This window comes from Alosa alosa, chromosome 20, assembly GCF_017589495.1.
Source record: "Alosa alosa isolate M-15738 ecotype Scorff River chromosome 20, AALO_Geno_1.1, whole genome shotgun sequence".
In the NCBI taxonomy this organism is placed as follows: Eukaryota; Metazoa; Chordata; class Actinopteri; order Clupeiformes; family Clupeidae; genus Alosa; species Alosa alosa.
The window spans coordinates 19,471,785-19,490,532 of NC_063208.1; the positions used below are offsets into that span (position 1 = coordinate 19,471,785).

Consider the following 18,748-nt stretch of genomic DNA (forward strand, 5'->3'; position numbering starts at 1 on the left):
CTTTTCATCAGGAGAGGATAATATCTGTGAAATTACACTGGCCTTTATTTCTCCCATTCGGCCCCACGGGGTGCCCCGTCTCAGATACAATTAGGTTTCCTCACAGAGAGAACAGGACCGAGTGCTCCCTAAGCTTTAATCGAAGACGGGCAACTATGTCCTCGACATGTCCTCGGTCTTATGGGGAAACGGGGTTCGCTTTTTTGGTGAGGCTTGAAAAAATGGTCTGAAAAAAAAAAACACGATTTCCATTCATATACACTGTTGTTCTAAGCGTAGGCATACGTTTCACTTTTAGAACAATAGTAACGTCATCAGACCTACTCAAATTACCTTAAACAGTGCAAGTTGTGGGCAGTATCAAACTGCTTGATCTCAACACAAGCATACAGTAGATCTGTGTTCTCTGTGTTGTTGCATTTTAAGGGGCATTCAAAGGTGCCACATTGATCACAAATATATGTACCATGGCTGTGTGCTGTCACATACATTGCTTATCCCAATATATCAGAGATGGCCCAGTACATAAATTCTATAAATAATGTCAAAAGTATAATCTTTAAAACTAGGCAGTAAAGTAGGCTACTATATGGTTAAAAGGACGAGATGGCATATCCCGCAAGGCCTACCTACAGCTTGATCTGAGATGTTGTGAAGATAATATATATATATATATATATATAAACAGATACAAACAGATAGAAACCAGCTTATGCTAGTAGCTGGTCTTTGCTGGTGTAGCTCTTGCTGGTCTTTGCTGGTGTAGCTGGTTGGGCCACCAGGTGGACATGCTGGCATGACCATCTGATGAAGCTGGTCATGCTTGTGTGACCAGCCTGCCAAGCTTGACATTGTTGGTGTAAGATGGTCATGCTGGTTAGCTAATTACCAATATAAGCTGGCATGGTCAGTTAAACCAGCAATATAAGACCAGCAACACCAGCTACAATGATCAGATTGAGATGGTACGACAAGCAAAATCAGCTGAATTTCCATCGTAAGCTGGGTAAAACAGCTGAAGGTATGTTTTCACAATAGTTTTTTGCTGGTCTAGCTGGTCAACGTTCATAGAGTGGTCAAACAAGCTAGTCAATCAGCAAACCACCTTAAACTGGTCAGATTGTTTTCAACAGGGATGTTACACATAGGCCTACTAATGTTTTCTTTTTCCATAAACAGACAAGCACACATATAAACAATGACCCACAGCATGATTAATACAACATTTAGTTTTAATAGCTGTTTTTATTCCAAATGCATTTCTTTATCTATATATTTGAACAGCAGAGGGTAGCAGCCCTCCTACACAACCCCACATCTCAATAGGAATAATAACAATAGAATCGTCATAATAACCATTGTTTTCACTGTTGTAATCCGTTTAGGACTGGTATAGAAATTCTTATGAAAAAATAACAAGGAAGGAAAAAGAGATAATAAAAATGTCTGATCAGACTCATTTGTGTCATTTGAATACTCTCATACAAACATACAAACATACATACATATTCACTGCCACTGCCACTGACCGTGACTTGTCACTGTCGCTGACACACACACACACACACACACACACACACACACACACACACACACACACACACACACACACACTCTCTCTCAGGCACACACAGACACACACACACACACACACACACACACACACACACACACACACACACACACACACACACACACAATCTCATGCATAACATAAGATGAACAATAACATGGACTCCCTCTTAAACCAGGAAAGAACAAGCGTACATATGCCTGGACAGGACTGTTTGTGGTCAGTGCCTGATGACAGTTTCTTTTTCCCCAAACCTCTTCATCAGGAGCACAAGTGCCCACCCATGTCGGTATGTTTCTACTGAGAACGAACAACGGTCCAATTTTCAGTCTCTTGTCTTCCACTCCTGTTCCACCTCTGACAGGGAAAAAAAACAGAACATGACAAATCTCAGACATTTGTTTCCCTGGCAACCAGCCCGAAATACGGGAACCAGCTATGGTAGAAAAAAAATAACAACACACTGAGTGAAAGCAAACAAAGGAATATAGAAAAAGAAAATAAGCAAATAGCTTGAAAGGAAAGAAAACTGGACCACTGATGTCTTCCTCTTATCATCATCATCTTCGTTTTGCCCTTTACTTTTAAAAGTCATCTGAATAATGTTAAGTTCAAGGGTGAATATAAGACTTCCGTTAAAGATGACGTTTGCACCCACGTCTCAATGCACCTTCACGCCTCACTTTCTCAGTGGTGTTTGTCACTCTGAACCTACTCTCTCTTAGCTCTCTCTTTTTCTCTCTCTCTTGTCTATGTTAGTCCTCCAGATTATATTCAGTGTTCAGAGGATAGATTCCAGACCAGGTGAGCTGACTTCCTGTCTCCGAGGAAGAAAGAGCTGCCGTATCCTCCTGATGGGAATCATGGGAAACCGACCTACATGAGCGCACAGACATGTTGCATAGAGCAGGGCCACGTAGGTCGACTGTTTTTTTTTTTTTTTTTTTTATTTGTCGACCTGAACCCCATAGGGCGCAGCCTAGCGCTGAGCCACATGTCATGGAGGTGTCCTGTCTCGCAAGGACCATGAGAGCCTCTGTCCTCTCTCTTTCTCTCTCTTTCTCACACACACACACTCTCTCTTCCCCTTCCTCTGTCAACCTTTTCGATTCATTGTTTTTGTTCATTTGTTTGTTTTTGTTGATCAGTTATACAGAGGGCTTGTTATAAAGTGGGCCTCTCCTCCATCAGCTGCTTTGTTTGTCGAGTCTCTTTCCTTTGAAATCGGAGGGGTGGGGTTGCGGGGTGGGATAGGGTGGGGTGGGGTGGGGTGGCAGGAGTTTCAACGAGTCTCTCTCTGGGTGAATGCCCCCACCTTTCCTCCCTGCCCGTACATTCTCTTCTCAGTCCTGCTTGCTCAGTAAGTCTGTGGAGGGGGATTTGCACGGAGGCAGGGGGCGGGGTGGAGGGGCGGGCTTGGACTTGTGGCGGCGTGGGCTGGCCGAGCCGCCCCCCTCGCTGTCCGTGTTGGAGGAGGAGGGCGGCGGCGCCGGCAGGCGCGGCAGGGAGCTGGTGGCCGAGGGCAGCGGCGGGATCCGGGAGCAGGACGAGGAGGCCGAGCGCAGGCTCTGGATGCGCCGGCACTCCTGGCAGATGCGCACGTGGGTGCAGCCGCGCGCCGACGGCGGCGCCACTACCATCGGGGCGCCCACTGTGCCTGGCGGCGGGGCCTGGGCCTGGGCCAGAGGCGGCGGGGGCGTGCTGGACATGCCGGCGCCCAGCGGGTCCTCCAGGAGGCGCTGTGGCCCTGGGCCCATGTCCGCAGGGCCCGGGGGCCCCAGGGTGCCGCCTGCTGCTCCTCCCCCGGCACCGAGGGGGGGGCCTCCGCCCGTCAGTGGGCCCATGCCGCTGTACAGCTTGCCGTTGCTCAGACGCATCTCGCGCACCAGCCGCAGTGGCCGCGGGCCGCCCAGCGTCAGGCGGGCAGGGTGCCTGAGCACGGCCGAGCTGGACAGGGGTCGTCGCCGGCGGGAACGGGAGCTCTTTTTGCAGGAGATGGCATTCCGGAACTCTGACATCATTTCCTGACACACAGACACCTGATAGAGAGAGAGGAAGAGAGAGGGACAGATAGAGAGAAAGAGGGAGAGGATAAGAGAGTAAGATGAAAAGGAGAAAGATAGGCAGTGTAGGAGAGAGACAGAAAGAGAGGGGCAAAAAGAAAAGGAGAGGGAGAAGAGAGAGAGAGAGAGAGAGAGAGAGAGAGAGAGGAGGGAGTAAGCACCATTGTTTTTATCCTGGTTTGATTCACTCTGCCACTTCATCAATCAATGCTTTTAATCAATGAGAAGTAGAGGGGATTACAAACTGTTGCAAGGGTCCTCTCCAATGAACTGACCGCAGTACAACACGGTTAAGTCTCCACAACAGCTAATTAGAACAGCTGGGAATGCACCAACCTCCACTATACAGATCAGTGTGGATATATTGTAGTAGTAATAGATGCACTGGCCTGTCTGAGATGGTGTGCAGAGCAGTCTGTTGGTCAGATGCTTACATGTATAACTGACTGAGGAAAGGGCGAAGCAACAACACGTGGTGCATACACTCACACAGACACACAGAAACACACACACACACTCACACACACACAAACAGACAGACACACACACTTACACACACATACAGAGGGGTGGCGGGTTGCCGCGGTGACCTACTGGGGGGTGTCTGTGATGTCGGCCGTGGCAGGTGTGAGGGCGTACCTCATCAGTCTCGGCAGAGCGGCGCGTGGACCACACAAACTCCATGATGGCCACGAACACAGCGATGATGAGGCCGCAGATCAGCACCACGAAGATCCCACCGATGTTTTCCATGCCCAGGCCTGCACACACACACATGTACAAAGAAGAGATTATTTCACATAGTTACACACACACACACACACACACACACACACACACACACACACACACACACACAAACAATAACAACCACAACAAATGCACACAAACAAATTCACAAATTCCAAAGATCTGCTCTCAGCTGCAGAGCAACAGCACGTCCCCACAAAAAAGCGCCTGCACAACCCTGCTGCTTTCTTTCCTCCATCATCTAAACTCGGAGAACCCTCAGCCCACACATGCATCTGTCCACAGTGGTCTCCCCCCCAGCCTCCACCCCCTACCTCTCTGATTCATTCACCTGTACACTGCTACTGTGAATAATGCACTGGCCCTTAATGCATAAAAACAGATTAGGTGCATGATTTCCTTAATAGTATTAAGGAGAGAGGGGGGAAGGGGGGCTAAGAGATATAATAACACTGTATGCGGTTATCAGCAGCAGCAGAATGGCGAGGGCGAGGATATGAATATGATAAACAACAGACACAAAAGTGTCAAAAGCAGAGGGTCAGAATGTCCTTCCTGTTCCAGGCAAATAGAATGTGTTAAAAATCATCTGCCCTTGAGGGTAAACAGCAGTGACGGCGTAAACACATCACACACAAAGACATACACACACGTATATTCTCACACACACTCTCACACACACACACACACACAGACACACACACACACACACAGACTTGCAGAAATGAAAATAATACATGCAGCTTCCTCCCTTGCCTTTCTGAATCCCCACTCTCTCTTACTCATTGTTACTTTCTCTCTCTCTCTGTCTCTTTCTCTCTCTCTCACACACACACACACACACACACACACACACACACACACACACACACACACACACACACACACACACACACACACACAGCCATATTCCAGACATTATGAGTATCATAACTGCCGAGAGAGAAAACCTTTCTCTGAATTGTCTGGCCATTAGGTCCAATGGAGGGAGGCAATAGTCCTAATCTGAATGTATTACTGCCATTATTACTACTGGTGTACTGTGTGAAACCTGAGATGGTTTAATGGTGATGATGATGATTAGGGGAATTACTCTGAGGATGCTGATAACGGGGATGATGATGATGGAAACGAAGACGGTGCTCCTGCTGATGAAGATAGAGATGATGACGATGATGATGATGATGATGATGATGATGGTGGTGGTGCTAGTGATGAGCAGCTCTGCATTTGGGAGTTTGTCCAATCCTTTAGTCACCTCTATTTTGAGTACAGAGATGAATTACTTTACAGTTACTTGTATGCTGTAAACAAGCTGCCACATATCTTTTTTTTCTGAATGACTAAATTAACATAATTATGTAGAGCATAATTACTGTTAAAGTGTGACATTGGAAATGGCAGTGACATCGATAGCAGTCAAATCTGACTTGCTCTGTGCAAAATTAAATGGTGAACATAAGCAAGGTGCTTTTTATTGACAACCATACTGTATATTGCCAAAATTATAATCAATGTCAACTTTCTCACAAAGTGCATATTGATCTGTTCCACGTTTAATGCCATATTACAGATCATATTATGAACCATTAGAGCAGACAGAAAAAGATTCTGATTCACAATGCCTTTATTGTGTCCCTTTTTCCAACGTAAAGGTTGTATGTGTGTGTCACCGACACCCCAAACACCTGTGTGTTTGTGTGAGTGTGTGTGTTTGTGTGTGTGTGTGTGTGTGTCTGTGTGTAGTGCGATCACAGTTTAATTAATAACCCTCAAATGTCATCCAATAAAATTTTCAGTATGTAAGTTGCCGTCAATGTTTTTTTTTTTTTATTGGACGACATTTGAGGGTTAATTGAGGCTAACATATACAGCAGCAGTGTATCCATTTGAGAACACTCAGACTAACAAAATGGTGTTGTACAGGCTGCATCACCACACAGAGTTTTGGCTGTGAACATATTAATGAGCTACCATGCCAACTGGACAGATTCTACTCCTGGCGTCTATGCCAGTGTTTGATGGGCTACTTCTTTTTATCTGTTTCATTTGCTTATTAACATGAAATGAAGATGAAACGCTTGAGTCTAACTGTGTGTGTGTGTGTGTGGATGTGTGTGTGTGTGTGTGTGTGTGTGCGTGTGTGTGTGAGTGTGTTTGAGCATTTAGGCATAAATGCACAGCTGTGACACACAGAGGGAGGAAGAGAGGGAGGGAGAGAGGGAGAGAAGACAGACAGACCTCTGGCCCAGTGGTGTATATGTGTGTGCATGTGTGTGTGAATGTGTGCATGTGCAACTGTGTGTGTGTGTTTATGCATGTGTGTGTGTTTTTGTGTGTATGTGAGAGAGAGAGAGGTTGATAGACGGATTTTTGACGCGGTGGTGTGTGCATGTGTGAGTGCATATGGGTTTGTATGTGTGTGTTATGTGTGTGTGTGTGTGTGTGTGCGCCTGCATGTGTTTGTGAGACAGAGAGAGGCAGATGGACGGACCTTTGGCCTGGTCTTGGTGTGTGTCTGTGTGTGTGTGTGTGTGTGTGTGTGTGTGTGTGTGCGTGCATGTGTGTGCGTGTGTGTGTGTGTGTGTGTGTGAGACAGAGAGGCAGATGGACGGACCTTTGGCCCGGTGGTCCTCTTCTTTGGGGCACTGTCCCCCCTCCCACCAGCGGCGCTTGAGGATCTCCAGCCGGTTACTCTCCTGCAGCTGCAGCACGCCCAGAGTGATCTCATCTCTATACGGAGAGCCTGGCAGAGAGAGAGAGAGAGAGAGAGAAGTTAGGAAGGAAAGAGAGGGAGGAAGGACAGGAAAGGCAGGAAAAGAGAAAGGGGGGGAGGGATGGCGCAAAAGAGAGAGAGGAAGGGATGGAGACATGACAAGGGAAAGAAAGAGGGAGCAGGGAGGAGGTGCAGGGAAAGAGGGATACAGTGAGAGAAGGAGAGAAAGACAGAGGGGAGAAAGGGAAAGACGGGAACAAAGTGACGGTGAGAGAGAGTGAAAGAGGAGATACAAAGCGTCCATAAAGGAAAGGAAAAAAAAAGATTCAGGGAGACAGGAAAAGAGGGAAAAAATAACCGACTGCAGACTGCATTTTACCTACAGTATGACAAACACTTTAACATCCGCCATGCGCGCCGCACTGTGTCAGGCGAAATTTGCCACCTAAGCAGCCAACCCGCCATCCCTGTCACCGCGTCCGCACCTCAAGCGTGCCCAGCGTTAAAGCTGCCACCTGAAGCGATCAAAGGCCCGGGAGGAGGAGTGTACTCGGGGGGCTTGCCGTCTCTGGGGGTCACGATTGAGGAAAAGCCCGCGCGCCAGAGAGAGAGAGGTGGCTGAGGGGCATAAAGATTCCTGTCACTCCCCTTCGCGCTCAAGAGGCTCCCCTCTGGACCCCCTCAGTCATTTGCACTAAATCACTTTAACTGTCGTAATCCGCCCATAAATTGCCCCCCTTAAATAATTGCCCTGACATGATCATGATCAACCATTGCCATCTGAAACTCTGTGTGTGTGAGTGAGTGAGTGTGAGTGTGTGTGTGTGTGTGTGTGTGTGTGTGTGTGTGTGTGTGTGTGTGGCGCATGTGTGTGTGTGTGTGTGTGTGTTGTGTCGATGTGCGTGTTTTGTAAATGACTGTGTGTGTGTGTGTGTGTGTGTCTGTCTGTCTGTGCATATACGGGTATGTGTGTGTGCGCTATATTTTGAGCTCTCCAACAACAGGTGAGGGAGAAATAAAGAGGATCTACTGTAGCAGTCGAGCCCAGCTGCCAAGGCTCCGCGTTGACATTTAACAGCGGCAGAAAGCTGACAGTAGCCCACTGCAGGTCGGCCCTGGCCATACTCCAACGTGATTAGCTTGTTGGCTGCCAAAATTCCCACAACCGGAATGTTGCACTCTGCTCTGACAGCCCGGCGCAGCCAAAACAAAGTCCTCCGGCGTTACAAACTCCCCCATTCCCCTACCTGGCTGACACACAGGTTGCCGAGACGGCAATTTAGGTAGCCATAGCGACAGGAGGAGGGGGGGGACATTGGTGTCGCATTATTAGCCAGTCGACAAAGTTCAAGTGTAAAGCTAACTTCAGCAATTGCGACGAGATGGGATTGGTGCTGTCGAATCTCAGAGGGGCGTCCGCGAGGGCTCTTAAGATGAAGGCGCTTCGGGGGGGAGGGTTTCGAAGCCAGCAAAGCAGCGAGGGAGCTGTGCATGATTGGAGATTAGCCCCTTCGGCTCCCTGGTGATTGAGGGCATCGGAGGGGGATCACTGGGAATGCTTTTTGGGCCTGCGTGCCCCTGAGTCCACCAACTCGGTGGGAAAAAAAAAAACCGGCACGCTTGGCATTTCGTTTAGCCAAGGACCGAACATCAAACTCTAAAAAACGAACGTGGGAGGAATATGCTCACTTCTTCTCGTCTTTCCGCTTATTCTCTCACTCCTTTCACAACTTTCTCTCCATCCTTTCCCCACGTTGGTTGTTTAAGTTTAGTGTGTGTAAGTCCCCAGCTGCCTAACGACATGCTGCACTATGGTGTCTTAATTGGACACTATACCAATTTGTTCTTTTTTCACACATTTTCTTTGCACCCTCTGATACATCACTCTTGATAACTATCTTCACTTTGTCCTCTTTACTGTCTAGTGTGTGCCCCCCCCTCTCTCTCTCCCTCTCTCTCTCTCTCTCTCTCTCTCTCTCTCTCTCTCTCTCTCTCTCTCTCTCTCCTTTACTCTTGCCCACATTCCCTGATCCTCATCTGGCTGACTCACACCACTCAATAAGACCCTCACTCTCCGCCACACTCCATTCTCTCTCTATCTCTACACATCTCTTTCTCTCAAGTCTCTTTTCATCCTCTCTGTCTCCATCTACACTCGTCCCCTCCATCCATCCATTCCCTGCCCAGGGCCTCTATTCTCTTCCCCTCTCCACACCCACTCATGCACCGCCTTTTCATCTCCACTTCCTCTTTCATCCCCCTCTTCCTCATCTCTATATCCAGAGGCCCCCCTGCTCATATTTTCTATACTCTAGTCTCTGCCTCTCTCTGTTTCTGCTCTCCTCTCTCTCTCTCCCTCTCTCTCTCTCTCTCTCTCTCTCTCTCTTATATGTCTCTTTTTATCTACAGTATGTCTTTATCACAACCCCCAAGCCCCCCTGCATCGCACCCACCCACCCACGTCCTTTAGCCAAGGGGTGGACTCTCTTAACTGGCTGCTCTCTCCTTCCGTCAATGTCACTCTCTCTTTCATTCTTACTTTCATTCTCCAGCCCACCCTGTGTCCCTTTCCTGGTCACGTTCCATTCTTTCTATCTCCATTTCCCGTCATTATTTACCTTTCTTTCTTCATCCCTTTCTTTCTTGCATTCTTTCTTTAACTATTTCTCCCATCCCCTTCTTATTCCAGTAACTCCTTACAGATCATATTAACCTTCCTGTCCCCCCCTTGTCTTACCGAGGGGCATGCCGATGCCGTAGCCCTTGGTGTCCAGCAGGCCTCCGATCTGGGTGAGGTTGCAGTTGAGGCGGCGGTGGTACTCGTTCATGGTGCTCTCCAGCAGGAAGGCGTACTTGGAGTTGACCACGCGGGCGATGCCCTCCTCCGTGCTCTTCACAAACACGCTGGGCTGCTTGGAGTGCATGTAGTTCCACATGCGCTGGTACGTCTGGTAGCGCGAGTTCTGCATGTGTTTGTGAGAGAGAGGGAGAGAGAGAGAGAGAGAAAGAGAGAGAGATGAAGGGAGGGAGAGAAAGAGAGAGAGGTGAAGGGATAGTGAGAGAATGGGAAAAGTGTCGACGAGGGAATATATTCAACCAAGTGTGTATTTGTGTGTGTGTTTGTGTGTGTGTGTGTAAGAGAGAGAGAGAGAGAGAGAGAGAGAGAGAGAGAGAGAGAGAGAGGAGAGAGAGAGGTTGTGTGTCGTGTGTGTGTGTGTGTGAGTAAAATAGTGTATATTATTTGAATGTATGCCACAGACAGAGAAAGGGAGTGTGCCAACATGATATTAGGAGGAGAGAGAGGGGTAGAATAAGGGCAAAAAGAAAGGGGAGAGAGAGAGAAAAAGAGATTAAATTAAATGAATGAAACACAGAGAATGACTCAGCTGGCTCCGAAGAGCCTCCTCTGGTCTTACGAAAAAAGCCCCCTTAATCAGCTGGAACACCATTCAAGTGGGAGGCTAAGTCAACTCAGCCGCTCAAAATAGAACAGGGGGTGTGGGCAGAGAGGACTGATGCATTAACGAGTGCCCGTCGTCAGACTCTCATCAAGGAGGACAGCTGCGCAATACACACACACACACACACACACACACACACAGACATTCATTATGCACTCACATACACACACATACACACACTATGCAAATGATCAGAAGAAACAGTCATACAAAGACACATCTTCCTAGTGTGACACATCTAGCGTTAATAATTCATATAATTATTTTATACAGGCTATATGAACATAAAATGAATACGAGATGAACTAATTAAAAGTGGACTGAGATAACTACAAAATCATACTCGGGCTTTGTAAGAATGAAAATATGAAAATCAAAGGTTGTTTACAGAAATAACAGATAAGGTCAATACAAAAAAGAGATATACTGGTACATCTCTCTCTCTCTGACCTTCTCTCTCCCTTTCTCTAACTTCCTCTCTCCCTCTCTGCCCCCTTCCTCTAACACCTACATACACACATTTACATAAATATTCATCATCTATTCATAATTCAATTCATAAAACAACAAGTGGTTCTCTCTCACACAGACACCGGTTGGGCATACAAACAGCACACACACACACACACACACACACACACACACACACACACACACACACACACACACACACACACACACACACACACACACACACACACACACAACACACACAAACACACACAAACACACACACATTCTTTATTTGAACCCACCAAATGCATTTCTCACAAAAGGGATTCCAGAGGTAAATTTTAGTTTTGATACTCATGAGTACAGCAAACATAACCTGCACCACACAGCAAGGCTGCCTTTAAGAACTGATAGAGGGAAACAATTTGCCAGCTGTTTTGATTTTCTTTTCGACAGGCCTGCGAGCCATAAAACACACACTCTCTCTCTCTCTCTTTCACATACCCTCCCACCCACACACACACACACACACACACACGCCACAAGCGCACACACACACACACACACACACACACACACACACACACACACACACACACACACACACACACACACACACACACACACACACACAAACACACACAGTCTACATATATTCAGATTGCTCGTACCATAAAGAAAGTCATGGTGCTCCCCCCCTGGATGGTGCCGTACTGGATGTTGGTCTGGTCAGCCAGGTCATCAGCAGACTCGATGGGCACCTCCATCCTCTGGACCGTCAGAAAAGCTGCAAGGTTGGCCGTGTACGAGGAGATGATGATGAGCGTGAACGCCCACCTGTGACCACCACACACACACACACACACAGAGAGACAGAAAGAGTGAGCGAGAGAGATAGAGACAGATGGAGAGAGAGAGAGAACAAACATTATCCTGCACTTAATATGTCGTCTGTAGGTACAAAAACCCTTTCTCTGTGTTTAACATACAACCACAAACAGCTTGCACTGAACATTCTAGGTGCTATGCAGATATACCCACAATACACTTAACACTAATATCCCGTCATCACACTTAACACATGCAGTACAGCATACAAACCCATTATACACTTAACATCACTGGATGACTCACAGTGGAAAGCTTTTGGGGTTAGATAATGCAGCCATAAGAGCCAAACACAGGGAAATTACCAGATGACTATCCACAGCCTGTGCAAAAACACTTCTATTAAACTCCACTTATGGCACATAGCTTGGACCTCGCTCAGTGTGCAACGAACACAGCACAGATGTAGGAGAGCAGATACATTGTGATAATGCAGAGTGCAAATCAGCCTGAGGACAAGATGGTGAACACTCAAGCTCACACAGTGCTACACTCAAATACACACACCCACACCCACACACACACACACACACACACACACACAGAAAAACTGACATACACACACACATACACACACACACACACACACACACACACACGTGGGGCGTGCACAAACCCCGTTGTACGGGGGCTTGTGGCATGATCTCTAAAAAACAACCAGACACACACACACACACACAAACAGACAGACAGACATACACACACATACACCAGATTCTGCTGCAATGGCTAGTGCCATGATTTCTCAGAAACAAGCACACAGCCATATATAACCAACCAGCCAAAACCCTAATTCACACACACCAACATACACATGCAGGGCATGCACAAGACACTGCTGTACGGGGGCTTGAGGCATGATCTCTGAAAAACAAGCACACATAATTTGACATAATTGACAAACACACACACACACACACACACACACACACACACACACACAGACTAGACCCTGCTGTACCAGGGGCTTGAGGCATGAACTCTAACAAACAAGCATGCATATGTATAAACATAGACACAGACCAAACCCCATCTGCAAAACATGAACACACAAAAACAAATACACACACACACACACACACACACACACACACACACACACACACACACACACACACAAGAGACTCACCAGACCCCGCTGACACAGCGCGTGGAGAGGGCTCGGGGCATGATCTCTGAGCCCTGCTGCATGAAGCCGCCCACAGGGAACCACAGGCTGTTGCCCAGGGTGTACTGGTTCTCCAGGAGGTCCCTGCGATCCCGCACGCACGGGTGTGGGTTGTACCACTCATACGGACTCAGTCTGACAGAGAGGGGGAGAGGGGGAGAGAGAGAGAGAGAGAGAGAGGAGTGAGAGAGAGAGGGAGGAGGAGGAAGAGGGAAAGAGAAAGAGAGAGAACACAGTGTGAATACCGAGACCAGCCCCTGGCACAGGTTTTTAACTGATAAAAAAGCATCTACACTCATATTTGAGTAAATATACTGTATATACATACATAAAATATTTAATAAAACAGTACTAGCCCACAGTATTTATATGTTGGAAACTGGCCTCGTGCACTGGGCTCTAATTAAATGTGAAGTAAATTGATGAGTAAGATATGCAGCGGTGCGTGCGTGCGTGCGTGCGTCGTGTGTGTGTGTGTGTGTGTGTGCCAGTGGGTGCCCCCAGCAGGGGGCGCAGTCGTACCTGGCAGCCAGGAAGAGCACGCAGCTGACGGCCAGGTATGCCAGGAGCATGAAGAGCCACACGGCCGGCGAGAAGGGGTCCAGGAACGAGAAGTAGCCCGGCTTACGCCCCTGCAAAAACACATCAACAAACAACTCACTCATCATCTGACCATTCCAATCCATCAGCATCAGCCATCCCAGGGCACCAACAGGTGGGAGATGAAAGGCTTTCCACCTATGAGTTCATTCATAGATGATGCAAACTAAGTCATGCTCTTTGCTCATAGTGAAATGACTCATCCTGAGCAATTATTTAGCACCTCCTTGCTTTATTCCTGGTGGTTTATGCCCTCGGGGGCTCTCCAAAGGTGTTTCGAGGTTGTTTGTCTTGCGGTGGGTTTGCTGCAGAAAACCTGGGGTTGGATTTAGACGCCATGAGGGAAAACAGGAGCTCAAAGGACAGTTCCTTCTCACAAGAGAACCAAACCAAACATTTCTAATAATGAAAAGGTTCTAATCGGACCTCTTAAAGGTTCCATTTTGTACTCTTGAAAGGATTCTTCTCCAGCTTCAGCCAAAAGCCCTGCCATTGTTCATTCTCTTTGTCAAGGCAGAGTTAAGCTCGGTGAGTTAAAAAACCGAGGTCTTTTTCCTAGCAGGGCTTTAAGGTCTACTGAAGCTAGTGTTGCTTCGCTGCTGGTGTTTCTGCTTTGACTGAGATTTCTTTCGGAGTTCCTGCCCTTGGTCAAAAGTGTTCGTTTTTGGGTTAGCACCTCTGACTGCAGAAGAGGAGGAGAGGAGTGAGAGAGAGAGAGAGAGAGAGAAGAGAAAAGGAGGCAAATACTCAGATGTGGTTTTTCTTACAATGTGAACACGGTAGAGGATGCTGATGCCCAGAGACATGAAAGGCTTGGAGAAATCGATGACCTTCTCTCTCTCAGAGGTGATGGTGAAACCCGCCACTGCCAGGTCTGCTTTCTGTTCGTGTGAGAGAAAAAAAGAGAGAGGGAGAGAGAGGGGGGAGAAAAAGAGAAAAGTGGAGAGAAAGAAAGAAAGAAAGAAAGAAAGAAAGAAAGAAAGAGAGGGACAGAGAGAATAAGGTATGAGAATACATGAAACATCTGTGTCAAACCACTGCTCTACATAGCTTAATGAAAACTATTAAGTGATTAAATTGAATCCAGGTGGTAATAAAAGACCGACAGGCTGAAATATGAGAGCGAGAGCAGAGAGGGAGAGAAGGAGTTGGAGAGGGAGAAATTGAGTAGCCAAGATGGAGATGGTATAATAAAATACAATTCAAGACAGATAACATTAGCAGGGGATACAGTAGAGAGAAGAGAGTCGCAGAGATGTGTGTAGCAAACATAATAAGAGCAGGATAGTGCCTCAAGGACAAGAAGGACAATGGAGCGAAGGCAGGGGGTAAAGAGGACAGAGAGTCCTTGGAGGAGGCCGGGGGCAGGGGTTGTTGAGTGCAGGAGAGAGTCATCAGTGCCGCCACATTCTTAAAGAACACCCCAGACACCCTGCCAGCCCCGTTAATTACCTCTTAATTGATTAACGAGGCTGGCCTCATTAAACACTTTCCCACAGTTTCATCACTAGTGTCTGGAGAGCGTGGGGCGAGAGAGCACACGCGTTGTGCGTGGGTGCGTCCATGTGTGTCTGTCTGTCTGTGTTTGCGCATCTCCATATGGTTGACAAAGGGCTGACAGTAATGTTTAAATGTCTTTGCAAGAATGAGTATGTTTGTGTATGGGGTCTGCTTGCTTGTTTGTATGCATGTGCCAATACACACACACACACACACACACACACACACACACACACACACACACACACACACACACACACACACACACACACAATCTCACACTAGGCCCCACAGCAGTTACTGATACATACCCCAGCACAATTAGCTGCAGAGAGACTTTTGATTAGTGTGCGCTGTCCTGCACTGCACTACTGAGACCTCCCCACGCAAGAGGCAAAATAAGGTCATTATCATCATCATTACCACCGTCATTTTCTTTAGCATTAACGCTAATAGCATAGCAGAAGACCTAATAGACTTAATAGCAGCGGCAACAGCAATTAGAGGTGGTGATGATTTTGATAATGTTTGCAGGGGTGGGGGTGGTGGGGGGGGGGGGGGGTGAGGGTGGGGTCTTCTTGGCCCCCCAATAGTAGGGAACAGCATGCCAATCGATGGCGTCGCTATGGTGACGACAGAAGATGGGTGTTCCGGTGCGGCGGGGGATGCAGCAGTGGTGGCAGTGACGGTAGCAGCAGGTGGTGCCAAACCCTCGAGGCTCAGGGTCTGTATGGAGATCCCGGTGCAGTGGCTGACCGGCGCTGCTAATATTTACAGCTGCGGCCAAGTGGCCTTTTCACAGGCTCGTCGGCACAGCGGTGCCCCCCCTCCTTTCCTCCCCAGTGAAGGCCGACTGATTATCAACACAGAGGAGCCAGGAGTCGCTCCAAATTAAGAGCAAAGCCAAACATGTCACCCCTAGCACCACCCCCCTCCACCCCCACTCCTCTTTTCCATCCCCCCCCCCACACACACACACACGCACACACACACACACACACACACACACACACACACACACAAACACACATACACACACACCCATAGACATTCATATGCATGCACACACACACACACACACACACTTGCAACGATGGCCAGTCGCCATGGCAACAGCCAGACTCTCCGGTCACCTCAGCTTGAGTCAAGTTAGTCCCTGTCGGACAATTAGTTTTTTGCTGCAGCATGAAAATACAAGAGAGAGGATATGAAATATTCAAGTGTGTGTGGACAGCGGCGATTCAAAAGGAGAGCAAATAAATACTTCAGAGAGGGGGCAGAGGAGGAGTTGCGTCCCTTTCACACACACACACACACACACACACACACACACACACACACACACACACACACACACACACACACACACTGGTATATGGAGCTACTGAGTGAATAATAGACATACGCAATTGGTCACAGAGTACAATACCAAACACATCAGGATTTGATCAGGATGGATGTTTCCATACATCCAGAAACTCACACACAAATATCCATTATTCATACAAAAACACCTTTTCTAACCCAACACACTAGAACATCCACCTACATATATAATGTATATACAACACAAAAATATATACAGTCAACACAAAACAGTCACACACGCACGCCATCACACACACACAAACAACTTTTGCAGAGACACAGACACACACCCACACCCACAGAAAGCCTCCACTCCCTCCAACTCCCTCTCCGCCAAGACTGAAAAGGGCAGCGTGTACTGAGCTCTGTGCTCTCTCTCTCTCTCTCTTTCTCTCTTACTCTCTCTTTCTCTCTCTCTCCCTCTGTCTTTCTGTGCTCCTGTCTCCACGGCGCAGGGGGGGATCTGACTCTGCATATTTAGCATCGGCGGAGTTCTGTGTCCTCTCCAAACACGCGCACACACACACACACACACACACACACACACACACACACACACACACACACACACGCACACACACACCCTATCCGCCCCCCTGCCCATGAGCTCCCCAGGAATCGGGGTCCCGCTGGTACACAGAGCCAGACATCCCTGAGCCGAGCTGGGTCTCTTTCTATCACGCACTACCCCCGACTCACCCCCCTCTGCTCTGGATCCATCACCACACTGCCAGGCCTTCAGCATTAATACTCTTCCCCTCGCCACTGATGCCATTTACCCTTATGACGGCCTTTTCCACTTCAACTCTCCCAAAGGCCCAGACAGGGCCCTGATCTGGCCCCAGCTTGGCGCCGATCCTGTGCTCCTCCGCCTTCACCAGAATCCGGCCAACGGCCTTTCCAGACATCCAAAAACTCTGTGTCCGTCACAAACAAGCACTGTCTCTGTGTCTCCGTCACAGATCCGCGTCCACTGTCCCCACGGCGGCCCTGGCTTGCCCCTCCTGCCGGTCTTTTGTTCCTCGGCTCGGCGCTGGGAGCTCGGCGCTGGGAGCTCGGCGCTGGTGTGCATCCAGTTGTCTGGACGCAAAAACCTCTGCGAGGAGGGCCCGGTGCCCCGGATCAACAGTGCAACGAGCAGCGGGGAGCACCATACAGCTCTCTCTGCACAATCGGCGCATGTGTGTGCTCGAGGCTCGCCAACACAGCTGGAGAGAGACTGTGGAAGGCTAAGGACTTTTCATTTCCTTATTCAACAACACGGTGCCTCACAGTGCCTCACACTTCCGTGCTATGAGTTCGGTCTTAATGCAGCAGTCAGGACTATTTCTCAGTTGGCACAGATGAAACCTAGCTATTGATACTGTATATTTGGTGACGTGCCATAAAATCTGTGTGTTGACATAGGGCTTTGTACTTAGATCACAAAAACTACATTGAATACCCTCAGTATCTAGTGGCAACAATATGTGTGTTTATCTTTCTTTAACTACAGGCATTAGGCATTAACCTACACATAGAGATAAAGTAAATTATGTACAGTACAGTAATTTCCTGTGTATTAGCCACATTGTGTATAAGCCGCAGGACAGTGTTTCATGCAAGTGAAAAGAAACAAAACTATATTAATACCATACTAACTGCCCCCGTGTATTAAGCTCATAGCTGAAGGAATTTTGCAAAATCAATGCATAAGCCGAGGCTAATAGTTGGGAAATTACGGTATAAAAATACTGTAAAATATGTTACCATAAAGATAAGGTAAACACCAATATGCCAGAAAACAACAGTCTTGGGGGAAAGGGAGCCAAACATATGAGAGCAAGTCTACCCACACACCTAGTGTGTTTGTCTGCCTGTTATGCAGTGTAGCTCAAGGCGAGTAAAGAGCATCACCCCCACCATGTGTTCATCCTCCAAACACATAAAAGTGATTTTAGCTGTTTATTAGCTGTTAATTATCATGCCATCCCCATGGGAGCGCCAGTCCTGGGGGGAGGCCAGCAAGCACCCTCCCAGAGTTCCATCCTCCGCGACTCCACAGGGACGCCATACCGGCTGCCCATCCTCCCCAGGCCGCGCCCATTGTGCTCGGGAAACCGACCAATTGCGTCCCATCATGCTCGGGCAGCCGGCCAATCGCGGTCCCCTGCCATGCCAGAGACATACTCAGACATGCAAAGCCGGGATTGTGGAGAATATGGCTGG

General features: G+C 48.1%; 1 protein-coding gene across 4 annotated transcripts in view; it reads right to left on the reverse strand.

Moving 5' to 3' along the window:
* Window positions 1-1,214: 1,214 nt before the first annotated feature.
* The window catches only part of LOC125285175 (glutamate receptor ionotropic, kainate 5-like), an 88,125-nt gene continuing 70,591 nt past the window's right edge, over window positions 1,215-18,748 (reverse strand). For 3 of the 4 annotated variants that reach the window (XM_048229469.1, XM_048229468.1, XM_048229470.1), the window contains 8 exons: window positions 14,440-14,553; window positions 13,595-13,704; window positions 13,034-13,207; window positions 11,688-11,853; window positions 9,840-10,065; window positions 7,004-7,132; window positions 4,231-4,397; window positions 1,215-3,612 (listed from right to left, as the gene is read on the reverse strand). In XM_048229469.1, coding sequence (XP_048085426.1) covers window positions 2,917-3,612; window positions 4,231-4,397; window positions 7,004-7,132; window positions 9,840-10,065; window positions 11,688-11,853; window positions 13,034-13,207; window positions 13,595-13,704; window positions 14,440-14,553 — 1,782 coding nt within the window. In that variant the 3' untranslated portion in view covers window positions 1,215-2,916. The remainder of the gene's footprint in view (window positions 3,613-4,230; window positions 4,398-7,003; window positions 7,133-9,839; window positions 10,066-11,687; window positions 11,854-13,033; window positions 13,208-13,594; window positions 13,705-14,439; window positions 14,554-18,748) is intronic. The other variant, XM_048229471.1, reaches the window with a different exon arrangement.